Source organism: Helianthus annuus, chromosome 1, assembly GCF_002127325.2.
Source record: "Helianthus annuus cultivar XRQ/B chromosome 1, HanXRQr2.0-SUNRISE, whole genome shotgun sequence".
Classification (NCBI taxonomy): Eukaryota; Viridiplantae; Streptophyta; class Magnoliopsida; order Asterales; family Asteraceae; genus Helianthus; species Helianthus annuus.
This window is the reverse complement of record NC_035433.2, coordinates 141787913-141808892: the sequence shown is the minus strand read 5'-3', so window position 1 is coordinate 141808892 and position 20980 is coordinate 141787913. Positions and strand designations below refer to the sequence as shown.

At 32.2% G+C, this 20980-nt stretch overlaps 1 protein-coding gene across 1 annotated transcript; it reads right to left on the bottom strand.

Annotated features, from left to right (window-relative positions):
• Positions 1-1348: 1348 nt before the first annotated feature.
• LOC110882087 (polyadenylate-binding protein 7) lies at positions 1349-8219 on the bottom strand. The gene is made up of 10 exons (XM_022130187.2): positions 7982-8219; positions 5728-5846; positions 5430-5623; positions 5063-5322; positions 4855-4961; positions 4381-4570; positions 3868-4151; positions 3618-3764; positions 2649-2846; positions 1349-1749 (listed from the first exon to the last, which is right to left on the bottom strand). Exons 1-10 carry the CDS (start codon positions 8196-8198, stop codon positions 1543-1545), a joined length of 1923 nt encoding a protein of 640 aa, XP_021985879.1. The 5' UTR covers positions 8199-8219; the 3' UTR covers positions 1349-1542.
• Between the last annotated feature and the right edge of the window lie 12761 nt (positions 8220-20980).

The window sequence follows — 20980 nt, the reverse complement described above, 5'->3', positions numbered from 1 at the left end:
TTATGTATTGTCGATGTACACTTTTGCAACATGGTGAAAGACAGTTTACCTCTAGTACCACATGATACCCAAAAATAAGGATATTGCCTTTCCATGTCGTCCACAATCCGCAAATATATCTCTCTATGATTCGAAATCCATAACTGAAAATCTCTAGACCATAAAGACAATCTTCATCAAAATAATCTTTCATAAGATGTTTGTGAGCAATCACACGATCCCTATCTATATATATTCTCGTATCTGAATTTATTGTACCCATAAAAATAGCGGGTATAATTGACCCATAAGTGCCACAACATTCTTTGTAACTTCAAATGAATCCATATATTTTTGAGAGAGTATGAGAAATATATAAGTTGAGTTAATTTAATGGTTTACTTGTATAGATATTTAAAGCGTAACTATTTTTTTTTTTTAAACTGGCTGTTGGGTAGGGGCCCATTTTATAATTATAGTACCAATAAATTTGTCATTCTGTACTATGGACCAAATAAAGAAAATGGGCTGGGGACCCAAACCCCAAATTTGAAACATGAGGTTCACATTGGTTTTTTTTCTTTTTTTTTTATTTTTTTTATTTGCTTTCGTATAATGAAACTAAAAATCCCTTTTCTGTTTCTTTCAGTTAGAAAAATCCTTTTGGCATCTTGAAACAAAAATAAATACATTTTAATGGTGAAGAATCTCATTAGAAGATTTAATTCACAAATTGAAATAACGATTTGTGACTTTATCAAAACAACTGCAATGCAAAAAGAGCATAGCCATCAAAAGCAATTAGGGGTGTGCATAAAACCGGACTGGACCGACCCGGACCTGAACTTGAAATTTTAGGAAAATCAAAACCGAAGGCCGGACTAATATATGGGGGGTCGGCCTTGGTCTTTTTCGGGTTGGCTTGCTCTTGAGTTGGACAAGACCAAATTCAAAATTACAAATTATTTATGCTAGAATGCTTCATATTTCGGTTTTTACCTGGACCAAACCGAACCCAAATTCAACCCCAAATGAAGACCAAGAACCAAACCATATATGTAATTTGCCCTGGTCATGCATATATTAAATATATAAAAAAAACCAAAATCATGATCAGCGCTAACAATCAATAACGTGGCCAGCCCGGAGGAGGGGGAGGCAACTGCCAAGGGCCCATTTGTTTAAAAAAAAAAATATTAGATCTTAAAAAAATGTTTTTATACAAAATCTTTTTAAATATATATTTTAGGGGCCCATTGTTTCTTCCCCGCCCCAAGTCCCAAATTTTCAAGGATTCTCAAGGACGGCCCTGATTACTGATTGATTTCAGTATAAGTTAAGAGATAGAAACAAAAGATAAAACCACACATTACATCTAAATTCTGTAACTACATAAACTGTAGTGCCAAAGTTGATAGCAGCAAGTCAAGCCCCAAACAAAGGACAAAAGGTGTTTTAAGTTTAGAAAAGCTAATCATAGATAAGTTTTAAGTAAAGGGTTACTACCAAAATAACTTGCTAATTGTGAGTTCTAGCCTCCTTCCTGACTCTCTATTTTCTCTCTCAGCTGACTGCCACACCAGCAGATAAGATACCAGCGGGATGCGAAGACTCTTGACCGGTCGACACTTTGGTCTTGGAGACCTTCACTAGTACCTGCACCGCTTCCTCGACCTTTTTAGCCAAAGCTTCTGGTGATTCCAAGAGCAAAACCAGTTCTGTGTTGTCCATCTCCAACAACATTCCGGTGATCTTTGCAGCGAGATCGGGCTGAAAGTGAAACAAGAAAAACAAAAGCCATGAAGTTTAAGACTACAACAATATGTAAAAAGGATTGTAACGTACTAACGTATCAGGGTCATGTTATATGGTCATACTTGGTTAAGCCAAAAGATTTAACAAATAAATGATACGCGTCAAACAAGTTAAAAGCCGTCCCAATGTATTCAAATGCATAAAATCTCCTAAAAAAGCGTTTGTAGGTGGACATGTAGTCAGACCCGCTCTAACGCATACCCCAACCGGCCCGTCCCAGGACCGTCTCAAAAACTTTTTGGGGCCCATAATGGATTATAATATTGGACCCTTTTTGTCAAAAAAAAAAATTTACTTCCGGTTTATGATTCCTAGAAAAAGTATATCGTACATTACTGCTTAACGTACTTCACGTACATCAACGTGCGTGATTTGTTCTATAACATGCGTGATTAATGTTTTCAATATGCGTGATAATTGTTTTTCAACATGCGTGATTTTGGATTTTTGAGTTATAACGTACGTGATTTTAAAATGAACGTGCGTAATTACCTGTCATACGTGATGTACGTTAAGCCGTAATGTATGTTAACCTTCCTCATGATTCCTATATCTGTGTGTATGCATAATTATATACTACAAACCCCAACTATCCAAAAACTCAAATTACCTAAATATAACTTTTTTTTAGAATTTGAGGGCCTTACGGGGCCTAAATCCCTTGTTTTATTTCACCCCCTTGAGCCGTCCCTGGCCCCACTTAACCTGCTTTTTCAAAATTATAACAACTTTTTTTTTTCAAATGGATTTGCCAAACACCATATTCTTGTTATATGGTTTTAGCAAACATTATAATCAGATAATCATTCTCACAAAACACAATCCTAAACACCTTGCTTCAAAAATGTTGATACCTTGTGTTGGCTTACAAGCGGAAAGAGACGTTCCCCTAGGATCTGCTTCTGAGTCTCTGGGGTAGCAGCAGAAAGCATACTGCTACTCAACGCTTCGGATCTCTCCCCCGCAGATCCACCAGTGTTAGAAGTAGCCATTCCTTTGTTAACTGCATTACGACCACGGCCACTTGGCACATACTTGGCATCTCCTGTCCACTGCAAATTAACGCACCATACGAATTAGCACAACAAACCAAATAAAACTTTGTAAATAATAATAATAATAATAATAGGCGTCAATGTATGTTTATTAGACCACCCGTAGTGGTTAAGAAAAATAATGGCCCCACCATGGGGCATTATCCGACATGTGTCATCTCAGTCAGCATGGGGCATTATTGCAAAAGTGGTGTAGTGGGGCATTATTCCAATAACGCCCATGCAATCATTTAAAAAAAAAGGAAACAAATGCAATCATTAAACAAAAGTGGGGTTGTCAGACTGAAGAACACTCTCATTGGCCACATTATGAGCACTTCAGCGTTTTAAATAAAACGCCTAACATGCAAACCGTTCAAAAAAACGCTTTATAACGCCCGGTGTAGTGGGGGGAGGGGCGTTTTTGGGCGTTTTTTTTCAATTTTTTTTTAAAAATCACGCCCCACTACGGGTGGTCTTAGCATGTAGCAATAACAAAATGGAAAGTTTACATTAATGAATCATACTTACTTACTTAGTTAGCAACTCATGCAATATCGTTAAGAGAACATATTAAGATTACTCGAAATATTAAGACACCACATGAAAGTGAGATTTGCTAGAGTTCGTTAAAAAAAAAAGAAATAAAAAAAAAGATATGCACACCGAGTTGACGGATCAAAACATAGAAATAAATAGCAGCGCTTAGCACAAGACAATCATCGATTACTAGTAAAGGTAAACGGAAAGAAGATCTTTGATATTAGCAAGTAAATCTAGGTATCAAACCTGCTGGTTGCTAGACCATTCCTTTGATGTTTGAGTAAGTGGTTGCACATGTGACACATATGGAACAGCATGACCACCTTGCGCCGGTTGCACATGTCCACTCATCCTTCCTCTATTTTGTCTATACGGTCTTGGGGCATTCGACATCTAAAAGAACAAACTTGATCATATAACCTCCATATACAAACTTAAAAATACCAAAAGAATTAGTGCAATATCGTGTAACAAAATCAAAGAGCTTAGTACTTACAAAGGGGGGCACTGATGGCTGAAAAGCGGGCCTTGTTGGAGGCGCATAACCATTAGCCCTCCAAGCAGGCCTCATGGCCATAGGTTGATACATCAACCGAGGTACTTGCGACATAGCACCAGAAGGGGTAGTGTAGTAAAAAGACGGATACACTCCAGGGATAACAGAAGACGGGCCTGCAAATCCGGCCATACAATTTGCATAGTAGGTCTGTAATTGTGCTTGTCTATCTTCTTTCCTTTGCGCAATGGCGACATACAACGGCTTTCGATGGAACATGTATCCTGTGAAACATTGTTGACGAAATATAGTAATAAATAAAATGAAATCAATGATAATTTATGAACAATCGTATATTGTTAAACGGTCCTGAATTTTTTTTTTATTTTAAACATATATTTTGACATTCTTATGTATCACCAATCATCAGGGCAAATTACATAAGGATAGCAGGTAGACGAGCAACAAACTGCGCCGCCATCCTGAAATAGAAAAAACAAGAATGTAACTAACCATGTAAGGTGTTCACAGCCTTGTTTGCTTCCTCCGGTGTAGAGAAGCATACAAATCCAAAGCCCTTGCTTAGTCCTTTGTCATCACACATCAACTTAGTAGATGTGATTGTGCCACACTGACTAAAGTGTTCCTTCAACTCATTCTCAGTGACGTCATCATCGATATTCTTCACATAGACATTCGAACCCTAAAATAAGAAGAAAAGTTACTTCAAAAAGCCATTAAAAACTATTTAGAGATAAACCAAGGTATCGCGCGCCTGTTTAACTTTAATACCATAAAAGGATTTGTGTATTTACGTGTGTTCGTTAAATGAGACACGATGGGCAATATATACACCCATTTTGATAACCTAATAAACTTAAACCGATCATGCGTATCTATACATACTTGCATAGGATGGGCCATGCATATCTTTGTATCTTTTTAGAGAACAGATGAAACTACTAACAAAAAACCTGTAAAAGATACCTGATGTTTCATAATCTGTTCTTTCCTAATGTCCTCAAATCGACGACGTAAGATTTGCTCTCTCTCGGCTTTTTTCTGAGCCCTAGCAACATACAAAACCTGCGAGCCTGCATTAACACAAACTCAGAAGAAAAACTTAAATCAAAAAGGCGAAAACATGATGAGTAAAATAACAATTATCACAAGATAGCATATGTAGATAACATACCAAGGCTGAACCCATTCATATCTTCTACTGCCTTACGTGCATCATCGGGGCTTTCAAAATTCACGAAGCCAAATCCCCTTGAAATGCGATTTTCATCTTTTGCTATAACTAAGCTTACAATTTTTCCAAATTTAGCGAAACTTTTCTCGAGAACTTCTTCTGTCATATCGGATTCGAGATTCTTGATGTACAGATTTGTGAACTTGATATCAAGACCAGGTAACACTCGGTCACTCTTCTTCATGAACTTCCCTACATATCTGTAATAAAATACGATAAAGGGAAATTAACCGACAAATCCTGCATCATTTCGAAATAACAGACCAAATATATAAGAACATATATATATATATATAACATGACATACATCTGTTTGCCTCCAACGTCAGTCCCGTTAAGTTTCTCAATAGCAGCATTTGCACATTGTTCAGATTCAAACTGAACAAAACCATACCCTTTGCTCTTGCCGTCTTCATGTGTGACCACTTTACAAGACAAAATATTACCAAAGGGTTTAAACAGATCTTGGAGTAGGACATTGTCGATTGACTCATTCAAATTCTGCAACCAAATACAAATACACAAAATTAATTAGACTTTATGCACCAAACATTTGATATTATTATGATGATCATATGCTAGTGATTAACACTGTTCTTAGTTACCTTTACAAACACATTTCCGATGCCACTTTTTCGTGCATGAGGGTCGCGATGAGACCATGTTACCCTTATCATTTTTCCATAGAACAAGGTGTTGTTTTTCGACTCAATAGCGTGGATAGCTGCACAGGTGAAGTAAATGCAAAATTAAAGCAAGTCAAATCTCAAAATCAATATATAGAAAAGAAAACAAAAGATAAAGTAAAATTCTATAATTGATATACTCAACACCCCAAACATCGCATTCCTTGCAACCATTACATAAAACATTAAGTACGGTATATTCGTAAGGAGAAAGTCGACTCAAAAGCTAAGACATGTTTATAGGGATTGAGATCCGCTTATCATGACATATCGCGTTCAAACTGAATATCCAAGGATCTCAATCCGATATACAGTATATTCTCCCTTCCTTATATAACTTTCTTTGAGATTATATTTCCATCGGCTAACACCCGAAATTATATAGTTACACGCAGATCATCACAAGTTCGATATTCCGTGACATTAGAAATTGCAACAACAATTTCCACATAAATTTATACACACAAAACCCTTGTGAAATACAAACCACATGTATGTCAAGTATGTGTTAATCAAAGATTGTAATAACAATTCAAGATAGAAAATTGTATCAAATAAATAACATCAACACAAAGAAGACAATTTTAAACCACCAAACTATCACCAAAACCCTAATCTCCATTTAACATAAAACAATAAAAAAACATACAAACCAAGAATAACAGGAGTAATAAGTAAACAAGCAAGCATGTTAAACATAAACTTAGATCATCTCATGTTAACATTCCAAACTTATTCAACTTTCTCAAAACCAATCCAAAAATAACACACAAATAAATCACCATAGAAAATTGCATCAAATAAAAATCAACACATAAAAGCACAATTTTAAACCATCAAACCACCATAAACCCTAATCCCCATTTAACATAAAACAATCAAAAACCATACAAACCAACAACATTATCAAATGACCACAACTCCCCAAAAAAAACATGTTTTCTCAAAAACTACAACTCTTTTTAATAACATGAGTAATAATTAAATAAACAATCAAGCATGTTAAACATAATTGAAATCATCTGTTAACATTCTAAACTTATAAAACTTTCTTAAAACCAATCCAAAATTAACACACAAATAATTCACCAAAGAAACTGCATCAAATAAAAATCAACACAAAAAAGCACAATTTTAAACCATCAAACCACCATAAACCCTAATCCCCATTTAACATAAAACAATCAAAAACCATACAAACCAACAACATTATCAAATGACCACAATTCCCCAAAAAAAACATGTTTTCTCAAAAACTACAACTCCTTTTAATAACAAGAGTAATAAATAAACAATCAAGCATGTTAAACATAATTGAAATCATCTATTAACATTCTAAACTTATAAAACTTTCTTAAAACCAATCCAAAATTAACACACAAATAATTCACCAAATAAACTGCATCAAATAAAAATCAACACAAAAAAAGGGCAATTTTAAACCATCAAACCACCATAAACCCTAATCCCCATTTAACATAAAACAATCAAAAACCATACAAACCAACAACATTATCAAATGAACACAACCCCCCCAAAAAAAACATGTTTTCTCAAAAACTACAACTCTTTTTAATAACATGAGTAATAAATAAACAATCAAGCATGTTAAACATAATTGAAATCATCTGTTAACATTCTAAACTTATAAAACTTTCTTAAAACCAATCCAAAATTAACACACAAATAATTCACCAAAGAAAACTGCATCAAAAAAAAAATCAACACAAAAAAAACACAATTTTAAACCATCAAACCACCATAAACCCTAATCCCTATTTAACATAAAACAATCAAAAACCATACAAACCAACAACAGCAGACACATAATCCCCAAAAAAAAACATGTTTCCTCGAAAACCACAACTCTTTTTAATAACATGAGTGATAAATAAACAATCAAGCATGTTGAACATAAATTCTAAACTTATAAACCTTTCTCAAAACCAATCCAAAAATAACACACAAACAATCAACATGCATTCACAAAATTCACGATAAAATCAAACCATAAAACCAACAAAACACAAAACCCAACAAACAACGTTGAGAAAACGAACCGATCGGCAACTTTACACAAAAAAAAATAAAATAAAAAAACTAATAAAACTTTTTGTTATCAACCGATCGGATGACTATATATATATCTATATATAAATATATGTATGTATACCGTCTTGAGGAGAAAGAAAGTTGACATATCCATAAGAAAGAGATCGGCCGGTGGATGAGTCGCGACAAACGCGCACGGATGAAAGGGTCTTGTACTCGGAGAAAACGGTGCTGAGTTGCAGATCGTCGATCAGGGGGTGCAAGTCACCGACGTACAATGACGCCGGTGGTGGGGTGATGGTGGAAGACGGTGGTGGGGGTGGTGGTGTTGTCGCCATTGTTGAATTTCACTGGTTTTTTTGATGATGGAATTGGATTTTTGGGACTAAATATGGAGAGAGGAATAATATAATTTATTTCAAAACAAGCGTTTCTTTGGGAATGTTATTAATGTTGGTTTGAAATAAATATTTTGGTTTGATTTTCTTTTTACTTTTGATTTAGTTTCGAGGTTTTGAAATAAATATTATGGTTTGATTTTCTTTTTATTTTTGATTTAGTTTTGAGAAGATTTTTGCATGAAAGTTTTTTTGGTGGTTGGATGTGCTTTCACATTCGATTAAGTGGCGCGTGGCTAGCACCTTCCTATATGTGTTTTGATTTGTGTTTTGTTCTTTAGATGATGATAAATGATAAATTAAGTTAGTTTTATAAAAGTTTTGAGATTTGGTTGAAAAAGATTAATGCATATATTAAATGTGTAGATTCATGATTCATGAATCATGTGGTAATGTCTCTTGATTTTATTCTTTTGATGATGATAAATTAAGTTAGTTTTATAAAACTTTTGAGATTTGGTTGAATAAGATTAATGCGTATATTAAATGTGTAGATTCATGAATCTTGTGGTAATGTCTCTTGACACTTAGAGTATGTTTGGCAAAAGTAACTGGTGGCTGGTGGTTGGAAGCTGGTGGCTGAAAGTTGGTAGCTAGTAGCTCTAGCTTTTTAGATATATTTAGTGTTTGACAGAGTAGCTGGAGCTTTTAATAAAATATATAAAATGACCAAAATGGACATAACTAAGAATTTAAAAAGCTTGTGCATTAAAAAGTTCATTATCTTTAGAGGTCAAAATAGTCATTTTTTTCCCTAAAAGCTTGTAGCTCCTTCTAAACGCTACTAGTAGGAGCGTTCAACCAAAAACTTCAAGCTTCTAACCTAAAAGCTTCAAGCTCCTTCAACCAAACAAGTGATATGGTTAGATATGGGGGTTTGACTAGTTATGGTGGGTTACTCATGAGTGGATGAATAGGGTCTGGGTGATCGGTGTTTGATGGTGGTGGGATGTTGGAAGAGATGTTCGATAATGAGTACACTCATGTTAGAATTAACAGAAGTTTGAGATGGTGAGATATGTGACATAAAAAATGGGAAGTTATTTTATCGCGTAGCATGATATGACGATCATCATTAAGTTTATAACTTTATTGAAATGTTCATGTGCTTTGATCTAGATCACACATTTCAGGTTTGAGTTTTAAAGTTGCTAGTTTAGGGTTTATGGAATCAATTTTGTAACATGTTTGAAGTCTAACACTAAGTCCCGTAGACGAACTAATGTCAGTTAATGAACTATTTATGATAAAGCCCGCAATCCATCAAATAAACAAAATAAAAATTAAGAATTGGTAGCGTTGGCGCTCGATCTCTTGAATCGAGGATGAAAGCACAATGAAAACATATCCTATTGTTGGGTGGTTCTGGCTTGTCCATTTTTTGACCATCTGTTTTGCGTATTCTCCGTGGGCAACGTGGTTACATTCACTCGCATAATCTAAGTAGTGGTGATGTGTAGTCCAAAAATCCAAATATAATCTAGGTCTCGTTTGTTGCAATCTTTCTGAATTGTTTATCGGAGAGCTGGCCGAAAATAATCAACAAAGAATGAGGAGAGAGGGTATTTTTTGTTTTTAAGTAATTTTCATAAAGACAGTGGCGAAGCTTGAGATTTCCCATCGAGTGGGCGGAAGTAACCGGACCTAAAATTTTCTATAAAACCAGGGGGGGTCGAAAACGTATATACCCAAAAATTTCTATACGAAAACTACATACTCTCCACTACTAAGCAAAAAGTTCGAAGGGTCAGTCGCCCCCTCCCGCCCCCGTGGGCAACGTGGTTACATTCACTCGCATAATCTAAGTAGTGGTGATGTGTAGTCTAAAAATCCAAATATAATCTAGGTCTTGTTTGTTGCAATCTTTCTGAATTGTTTAACGGAGAGCTGGCCGAAAATAATCAACAAAGAATGAGGAGAGAGGGTATTTTTTGTTTTTAAGTAATTTTCATAAAGACAATGGCGAAGCTTGAGATTTCCCATTAACCGGACCTAAAATTTTCTATAAAACCGGGGGGGGGGGGTCGAAAACGTATATACCCAAAAATTTCTATACGAAAACTACATACTCTCCCCTACTAAGCGAAAAGTTCGAAGGGTCAGTCGCCCCCTCCCACCCCTTAAAAGTTTCGCCCATGCATAGAGAATCCTTGTATTTAGTTAACTACACAAATTAACCATTTGATAAAACAGTCAAACAATAAATCGTCTAAACTTAACAAAAAAAAAAAAAAAAAAAAAAAATTAGCGACAGTTGATGTTGGACGCAAAACATGTTACAAAATTAAAACAACAAACCTTAAAAAGCAACTTTGAAAACTTAAAACCTAAAGGTGTCACCTAAGCCAAACCATGTGGACCATTTCTATGTTAATTCTTTTTTTATTTTTATTAAAGAGTAAACTGCTAAAATCATCTCTGAGGTTTGACTCAAATTGCTATATCAGTCCAACTTTTTTTGCTAAAACAGTCCCTGAGCCTAGTTTCTGTTGCTATTTCAGTCGAATAAATTAACACCGTTAGAACCTTCGTTAATGAATGGGTAAAACTGCTAAATTCGTCCCTGAGGTTTGATTTAAGTTGCTAGATCAGTCCAAAATCAAGTTTTTTGAATTTGTTAATTATAAACTTATTTAGGTATATAATTTTTCTAGACTTGCATTAATTTTTTGAATTTGTTAATTATAAACTTATTTAGGTATATAATTTTTCTAGACTTGCATTAATTTTTTAAATTTGTTAATTATAAACTTATGTAGATTATAAACTTATTTAGGTATATAAATCATTAATATCACAAGATTATAAACTTATTTAAGGCGAGTCCAGTTATATTTATGTTCGTTGAATAAATCATTAATATCACAAGAGAAAAAAAAATGGTAAATGACAGGTTCTTAATGCATCAATACCTGTACCAAATGCATTATATATTTTCTTAAATGTCTTAAAATTTAAGATAAATTACAAGTCTACCCTAAATATATAATTTAAATTTGTGTTTAGTTATAAAAATATAAACAGAATGTAGCTCTTTTGGAGAGCGCAATTTTATTTGACCTGTCTTAAACACTGGTTTGACCCGAACCCGTTTTGACTCAAACCAAAATAATCCTTTTTATGAGACTTGTTCTGGTATGACATGTTGTCCGACCTCACCTGAATGATAAGTATTATTAAATAAGAAACCACTTAATTAAGTAGAAAAAATGAATAAAAGAACTTTATAATACAAATATTAAATTAAAATAATTGATAAATATTAAACATTAAATATTACGAATTAAATAAAAACAAATAAAAATTATGTTAGTTTCTTAATATTTAAATTTACATATAATGTTTGTATTTTTCATAACTAAATATTGTTTAAATTAATTGTTTTCTTATTTAAATCCTTAAATAAATACTAAATATTTACATGGTAACAACAACAACAACAACAAAATAAAATCAGTATTTAAGGCTGGGCAGTTAAATTACGCTCTTCAAAAAAGCTACATTTATATTTTTAAAACTAATTTTATTTAAATTAAATTAAGTATTATCTTATTTAAATACTTAAGTATATAATTAGTAATCATTTAATGATAATAATAATAATAATCAAAATAACTAACAAATAATTTTTCAAAATAACTAACAAAATGATTTTTTCTCTTGTGATATTAATGATTTATATACCTAAATAAGTTTATAATCTAAATAAGTTTATAATTAACAAATTCAAAAAATTAATGCAAGTCTAGAAAAATTATATACCTAAATAAGTTTATAATCTAAATAAGTTTATAATTAACAAATTCAAAAAATTAATGCAAGTCTAGAAAAATTATATACCTAAATAAGTTTATAATTAACAAATTCAAAAAACTTGATTTTGGACTGATCTAGCAACTTGAATCAAACCTCAGGGACGAATTTAGCAGTTTTACCCATTCATTAACGGAGGTTCTAACGGTGTTAATTTATTGGACTGAAATAGCAACATAAACTAGGCTCAGGGACTGTTTTAGCAAAAAAAATTGATTTTGGACTGATCTAGCAATTTGAGTTAAACCACATGGACGATTTTAGCAGTTTACTCTTTATTAAGTGGCTTCTTACCGTTCCGAACCGAAAACAAGATTCATAATTTATGAAAAACATAAGGGGCTGTTTGGTAGCCTCGGAATGGTCATTAAGAGGCTACCTCTTAGTGGAACCATTAAGAATTTACCAATGAGAAGGTAGAAGAATGTGACATGTGATGATTTACCATTCAGATGTTACCTCTTAACCATTCAGACTTGAGGTTACCTCTTATTCATTCAGGGGTTTTAAACCATTAAGAGGTAGCATCTGAATGGTCATTAAGAGGCTGCCAAACAGCCCCTAAAACTGTAAGAATATCTATATTATTACCATATAAAAACATATTGAAAAGACGAGATGGTAATATTACCATAATTTTAAGACACCTAAAGGACTTATCGAATAAGAGAGCAAATGTGAATACCTAAAAAGGAGCCCCTAAATTTTATATTGTTATAAGAACGTTTTTCCTTGCATGTTGAGTATAAAACCATGTGACTAGATCACTTAAAGTTGATTAAATTTTAGTCGTTTTAAGTCTTTTTGAATTGTTTTAGTGGGCGCCGACTGTTTGAAGTTTTTGATCGAATAGTTTAATTGAGTTCTTGAGCCATCTAATAACAATTTGCTAACAACATTAGGTGAAAACAAGAATATGTTTTGAAATTACAAAAAAAAAAAAAAAAAAAAAATGATTTTGCAACTTAAAGCTACGCTAAAGAGTAAACTAAGAATTATAATATACCAACAAATATAAAGTAAGAGTGTGTCCTTAATCTGAAAACAGGAACAATATCAGACAAAAGAGCCCAAATAAGCTTAATTATCCATGGAATTTGAATAATTCCAAGTGTGCTTCTGAAGGTTGTAATTTCAGCACGCACATCCTTCGTATAGTATTGTAGACTTACACGATACAACCTTATACATCCTTCATATAGTATTGTACACTTACACGATATAACCTTATACTTATACCCTGATAAATTCCATACACAATAATCACAGCCAAAACTTGTCACTTGTTCTTCGTTTATCTTGATCCTTATTCAATAAGTAAAAAGAGCATTAATTAGAAGCCCTAAATGGGTTGTATGAATTTGAACTTGTTCCTAATTACAAACCCTAATCAGAGACCAACCTTTCCCAAAATGGGTTATCTCGAATTTGGTTGGAAAATCGATAAACTGAAGTTATAATTGGAAAGAGGGTATGTGTTAGTGACAAGAACAGAAAAACGGTTTTAATGTTCTTTCATCAATGAGGAACCGATCAAACCAAATTGAATAAAGGTCAATAACCAAAATGGAAAATCATCGAAAGCGGTTACTTTTCAAAATACCTTAACCGAACATTTCAGTTTTGATTTCGTTTGGAGCTCAAAACTGAACCGATCCATTAAAACCCTGTTTGTAGGTGCTACAAGTGTATATGACAAATAAAGGTCTTGCAACTTGTCCTACATCGAAATCTTGAGGAATTAAAGCATGTTTGTAAGTGCTCCACATGTATATGGCAAAGAGAGGTCTTGCAAGTTGTCCTGCATCGAAATCTTAAGGAAACGTTTTTGTGGTCATGACTCATAGACACGGGCGGATATGATGGTGTGCGGGGAGGACCTCTGCACAAGGCCCTTGATTTCGAGAGGGACGCTATTTAAAAAAAAAACCCGATATGTCATTTTTTAATAGTAAACAAACACATACCAATTCCAATATAGGCCAATTTACAAATTATTTTTTTATGGTTTAGAATTTAGCCAATTTGGCATTAGGTTTATTGAGCCCAATACTAATTTGATTTTTTTTTAAATACTGATAAAACATTATAGAAGGACACATTTTTTTGAGCTCGAATATGGTATGTGAATTCCCAGAGACGCCTGTTCTTATAGTAAAAAGGTAAATGCAAGTAAAGTTATATGTAAAGAATAACCCTAATAGGTAATAATGAGTTTAAAAAATAAAAAAAAAATGTTTTAACCCAACTTGAAGTTTAAGTCAAAATTTATATTTTAAGCTAAAGTTTCAAGACAGCTTTTTGGTTATTAACCGAAATCAACCGCCGATGGACGGAATCATTCATAATTGGCTGTTATAGTTATCATTTTTTTCGTTAACCAAAATTTTGGTTATAGTTATGGGCTAAAACGACCTAAACCAATCCGTGCTCATACCTAATTTCAACAATAAATGTGCAATTTGCATATCTGTTTCAAATAGTTTAATTAAACAAAACTCTAAAACTATGTATACAACCTAGCACAACAATTACAACATTCAACCTTGAAACATAAAACATTTGATACTAATAACTATTAAAACAATTAAAGATGCAACAACTACAACAAAAGAATATCCACATTGATTTACTGGAGGGATCAGTCAAATCAGATTTTAAAAATGAAACACCGGTAAACATTTCTACCCGACCAATTGAAACTGAAATAACATAAACCAGCCAGTTTTAGAATAACTTAAACAAAAAAAATGGTTTTGATTATGGTTATGGCTGAAAATCGAACCAAGCTGTCTTGAGCACACCCCTAAAAGTAAATGTTGTGTTTTTTGCCGTATCATGCAATCACCCCACTAGTATTACCAACATAGATATTTCTTTTTACTAGAATATGCATAAAACACGTTGATAATATTTTCTAGAGTAAACTGCAATTTTACCCCCTGAGGTTAGGGGTCATTGGTATGTCTACCCCCCTAAGAAAATAATTGCAATTTTTAACCCCCACTGTTTGCTCTTATGTCGCATGTTTACCCCCCGGCATCAAAGTGGGTTAACAGTCAACATTATAACCTGATGGTCAAAGGGTAAAATTGTTATTTTGCTCTTATGTCAAGTTTCTTTGATACAACACCCCCTATAAGTAACAGACCCAAGCATAAATACCCCCCCCCCCCACCTTCCCACCATCGACCTTCAACCTTCTTCTCCGGCGACATAACACACCGGCGGCGATCAGTGTCTCTCCGGTGACATCTCCTCGTCCGATCATTCTTCTCCTCGGCGACATCTCCTCGTCCGATCATTCTTCTCCATCGTCCGATCACAACAACCACATCCGCTATCTTCAGATAAGTGGAAATGTCGGTCTTTTGTTGGTTAATTCGCTATATCATCCACCACACCAAAGGTATAATCGGCCAATGTTAGTTAATCAGGGTCAGATTTAGTCATTATCATGTTATAAACAGGGTTTAGGGTCTGATTTGGTTCACTGTTGGTTTTTTTACAGTTGACCTGACGATGAGCTTATCAAGCTCATCTTTGGTGGTCCACCTGGTGGTCTCTGTGTTTGGGAGGCCTGTCCTCAACTTCCATCTACCACCGGAGAGTTGAGCAGATGGATGTTTACTCTAGTAGTAATATTAGCTTTTGTGTAATATGTAAGTTAACTTAACTTAGTTGAACCTTTTGTGTAATATGTAGGTTAACCTAACTTAACTTGTTTTTGTTGACATTATGTTTGATAAAAATTAGGAGCACACTCATGTGCATTTGCAGGTTGTAGGCATAAGTGTGCTTAACCAGTTTAGGCATAACACACACTGGTTGATCACAGTTTGGGCATAAGTGTGCTTAATCAGATGCATAGAACACACCCTGGTTGATCATGTCTACCACAGGTTGATCATGTCCTTAGCACAGGTTGATCATGTGCTTAATCATGTGCATTTGCAGGTTGTAAATAACACACACAGGTTGATCATGTGCTTAATCAGTGTGCTTAATCATGTGCATGTGCTTAATCAGATTCTAAAATGACAGTTTGCATGTGCATAAGTTCTAAAATGACACTGGAATGACACTGGTTGATCACAGTTGCTGTATGTGCATAAGTTCTAATCAGATTCTAAAACACATTGTCTGAATGTGTTACAATGTCTGAATGTGAGTTACAATGTCTGAATGTGGTTGTTAGTGCAGCAGGTATGACACTGGAATGACACTGGTTGATCACATGTATGCTTGTTAGGTTTCACATTTTTGGTTGATTTTTGAACACCTTATACAAATAACTGATATTTGATATAAATGTGAACTAAGTGTATCAATATATCTGCAGCAAGTATCGGAGTGTGATTTGTTCACATTGGACCTGCAGTTCTTATAACAGATGCATAGAACAGGTTCAGAATTAGTAATTTACCAGTTTTGGAGTCTTTGCTTGTTAGGTTTCAGATTTTTGAATAGTTATGATTGTTAGGTTTCAGATTACGTGTTCAAAAATCAGAATTAGGTTTCAGATCAAAGAACAGGTTCAGATTTTGTATTATAGAATCATAGAACAGGTATTTGATTTTGGCGGGAAGGGTTTTAGAAGTTGCAGGGGGTAATGTTGTGTTTTAACATAAAGTACAGGGGGTAATAACAAAGGACAAATTAGTAATTTACCAGTGGAGGGTAATTGTGCGACTTAACAGGAATGTTGGGGGCTAAAATGTAGGGGTAATATACTCATTTCAACTTAGAGTTAACAGATCTGTTAGCCACTTTGATGCCGGGGGGTAAACATACGACATAAGAGCAAACAGTGAGGGTTAAAATTGCAATTATTTCGTTAGGGGAGTAGACATGCCAATGACCCCTAACCTCAAGGGGTAAAATTGCAGTTTACTCTATTTTCTAAACAATCAAATCAGAAAATAAAAATATAATTAAACAATCCACTTAAGAATCAAATTAATAAATTAAAATATAATTAAAGAATCAATCCTTACAAAGAATTCCTTCGATTTTTTAACAACAATTTACTACTCAGGTCATACTTGAGAAGGTTTGAACACAACTTTTTTAAGAGATCCTTAGGCTATAGGGTGTGGTTATGACCCATATGACCACCATGACCCTCCAAATCATCACCATGTCACCCATCTCTAATCCACCATTTAAAACCACTACCCTTGGGGTGTGGTCATGACCCAAACACTATCCCTTTATTTATTTTAGTTAATTTTTGTCTAAATAAAAAGGAAAGGAAATCATGAAAAATGGAAACTAGGACCATGGTTGCCATGGTTTAATCCATGGGAACCATGGTGGATCAAGCAAGGGGGTGGTGTAGTATTCTATTCATGTTCCTACATGGCAAATCATGTCCCAACCATGACCCCCATACCCTTTAGCCTTAGGTATCTAAAGTCCTGAACCCAAAATATTAGATTTGATGATAAAGAATTACTTAGTAAATTTGATATTAGATTTGATGATAAAGAATTACTTAGTAAATTTGTACGTTGTAATGTAGTGATGGACCTATAAAGGTTTTTTTATATGGGTGAGAAAATTTTGAGGGTCGACTTTGTGTCGCTAAATATTAATTTTTTTTATTAGATTCGGGTCGAGTCACAAAATAAAAAGATAAAATCAAATGATTCACTTTCTTATGTCGATTCGAGTTAATTCGGGTTAGATCAGATAGGATTATAGGAAATAAGTTTTCTTTTATCACTAAATATTAATTTTTTGGTTGGGTTCGGGTTAGTCACATAATAAAAACATAAAAGCAAATGATTCAGTTTCGTCGGCCCGATTCGAGTTGATTCGGGTCAGGTCTGGTAGGATTATAGGAGCTAAGTTTTGTTTAAAGAATTAATGGTTCGGGTAAAATCCAAAGTTTTGAAAACCAGACCAGTAAGCAATTTAGTTGTTGGACCAGTCCAATCAATCATACCGACTTTATGAACTGAATATTATAATAGTTTAATTATTATATAAAATTTTAAAAATATATAACTACATAAATAAAATTAAAGGCATTTAATGCTTCACTGTTGACAATTGCCACTTGTGACGTAAATCCAAATCCTCCTTTTAACCTTTTGATCTTTAGAGCATTCACATACAACCCTTTATTTTTTGACATATATTACACTAAAAATTACTATTTTTCCTTTTATAATTTTCAAGCAAATAATACCTTTTATCTTTATCATTACATTTTCTCTCCCTGCACTGACAACCACTTTCAAAATAAATTAAAAATTTATAAATGGTGAACAGTGTACTCTCAAATTTACAGATGAACAGTAATATTTTTCTCTCCTCGACTCACAACCGCCTACGATCACTTTTCATAAAATAAAAACCCCACACACATAATTTAGGGGGTTGAATGTGAATACTCTTATTACACAAATACATCCTCTTTTGTTTGAAGAACATTCATTTTTTCTTTCTTTTTTTATTTTATATATATATGAAATATGAAATAACAATCAATGTAAATATCTCGAGAATATGTCGATATGGTATTAACTTTTTATACAATTCAGATCTGAGGTGTTACAATTCTTTTTTTTTTTCTTTCTTTTTTATTTTATATTTATATGAAATAACAATCAATGCAAATATCTCGAAAATATGTTGATATGGTATTAACTTTTTATACCATTCAGATTTGTGGTGTTACATTTAACTTGGTTATTGAGGTGTTACATTTTATAGTATTTTACTTGATTTATATTTAGAAATATAATATATTGCGTTTAATAAGTAAAACCATTAGCAAATTTACATTAATATTCCTATTTCTATATTAATAAACGAAAATCTTTTTTGAACATGTGTCACTTCCTGGTACTTTTTCACCTTATTTTTTATTTATCTCTCATATTAAATAATAATAATATTTTTAGACAAAATATTAGATAAGAATAAATATACAGATAGGGGTAAACATTTTTTTTTATTATGATCATATTAAATAATAATAATAATAATAATTTTAAACAAAACATTGGATAAGAATATTTGTTTTTGTGTAAATAATTCTAAACAAAAATTTAGATAACCATAAATGTTTTTTTTTATTATTATTGCTGGTTTAAACCCATCATTTATCGGATAAACATTTATTTTTATAATGAGCAGATATATATAAATTGGGGTTCAGTAGTTGAAATTACGTTAAATTAGGAATCAAAGGTTCCCGTTTGATATATACTTAATAACTAGGTTAGAACCCCGTGTATTACACGGGTTGAATAAATATAATTTTATATATTAAATAATAAAAAGTTATATCTTTATGAACCCCGTATATTGTACGGGTTAAATAAATGTAATTTTATATATCAAATAATAAAAAATAGTTATATTTTTAAAAACCATGTGTATTACACAGATTAAATAAATGTAATTTTGTATACTAAATACTAAAAAACGTCGTATCTTTAAAAAACCCGTGTATAATCGGGTTAAATAAATCTACCAAATAATAAAAATATTACATTCTTAAAAACCTCGTATGTTACACGTGTTGAATAGATCTAAAAAAGAGTTATATTATATCTTTAAAAACCATGTGTATTACACATATTAAATAAATGTAATTTTGTATATTAAATACAAAAACGTCGTATCTTTAAAAAACCCGTGTATAGTCAGGTTGAAAAATCTACCAAATAATAAAAAAAAATTGCATCCTTAAAAACCCCGTGTATTACACGTGTTGAATAAATCTAATTTTACATAGCAAATGATAAAATGTTATATCTTTAAAAACTTCGTGTATTACACGTGTTATATAAATGTAACTTTGTATAGTAAATAATAAAAAAAGTTAAAATTATTAAAAACTCCGCGTTTTACACGAGTTGAATAAATATAATTTTGTATACCAATTAATAAAAAAATTATATTTTTAATAAATTAGGGTAACATTTAATATTAATTTATTATTTTTAAATTTAATATAAGATAAGTAGTGTTTTAAAAATATATTAAATTAACAATTTAGATTTGAGGATAATATTTTATTAAAGTATGATTAGATTTAATATTAATTTATTATTTATTTATTTAGTTAATATAAGATAAATATAGATTTGAGGATAGCTTCTATGAATGGCACGTGTCCAAAACTTGGTTTCTTTTATTATAGTAGATAGATTGTATTATTGTTTATTATTATTTATTATATAAAATTACAGTTATGTAAAATAAAAAAACAAAGTAAAATGTTATAATAAGTAAATAGTGCATCAATGTTCATTTTTAAAAGATAAATCTTAACGACTGTTTGTGTTAACATATGACATTATATTTTATTCAACATGTACAATATACGAGCTTTTTTAAATATATATCTTTTTAATATTTTTTATATAAAATTAAATTTATGCAACCGTTGTAATACACGGGTTCTAACCTAGTACCTTTATAAATTATTTTTAAGTTTATATCTTTTTTAAAGAAAAATTAATGATAGAAATAAAACATTATCCATAGTATTGTGATAAAATAATATGACTTATCAATTACATCCATTTATATGTTTAATAGGTTAGAACCTCATGTATTACATAGGTTGAATAAATATTATTTTATATACTAAATAGTAAAAAAAAAATATATCTCTTTAAAAACCTCTTTTATTACACGGGTTTAATACATGTAATTTTATATACTAAATAAAAAAAGTTATATCTTTAAAGACCTCGTGTATTGTATGGGTTGAATAAATGTAATTTTATATATTAAATAGAAAAACCATTATTTCTTTAAGAACCCCATCAGTTATATGGGTGAATAAATGTAATTTTATATATGAAATAATAAAAAAAATTATGCTCCCGAAGTAGCATATTTTAAGTCGGTTGTAATTTCAGCACATCCTCCATATATTGCAC

Bases quoted from the DNA above. Each gene is read 5' to 3' on its own strand.
- LOC110882087 (XM_022130187.2), bottom strand. From the start codon at position 8,198: ATGGCGACAACACCACCACCCCCACCACCGTCTTCCACCATCACCCCA. The intron at 5,847-7,981 runs GTATACATACAT...TCACCTGTGCAG, and splicing joins CTTTCTTTCTCCTCAAGACG to CTATCCACGCTATTGAGTCG. The intron at 4,152-4,380 runs GTTAGTTACATT...AATGTTTCACAG, and splicing joins GGCTGTGAACACCTTACATG to GATACATGTTCCATCGAAAG.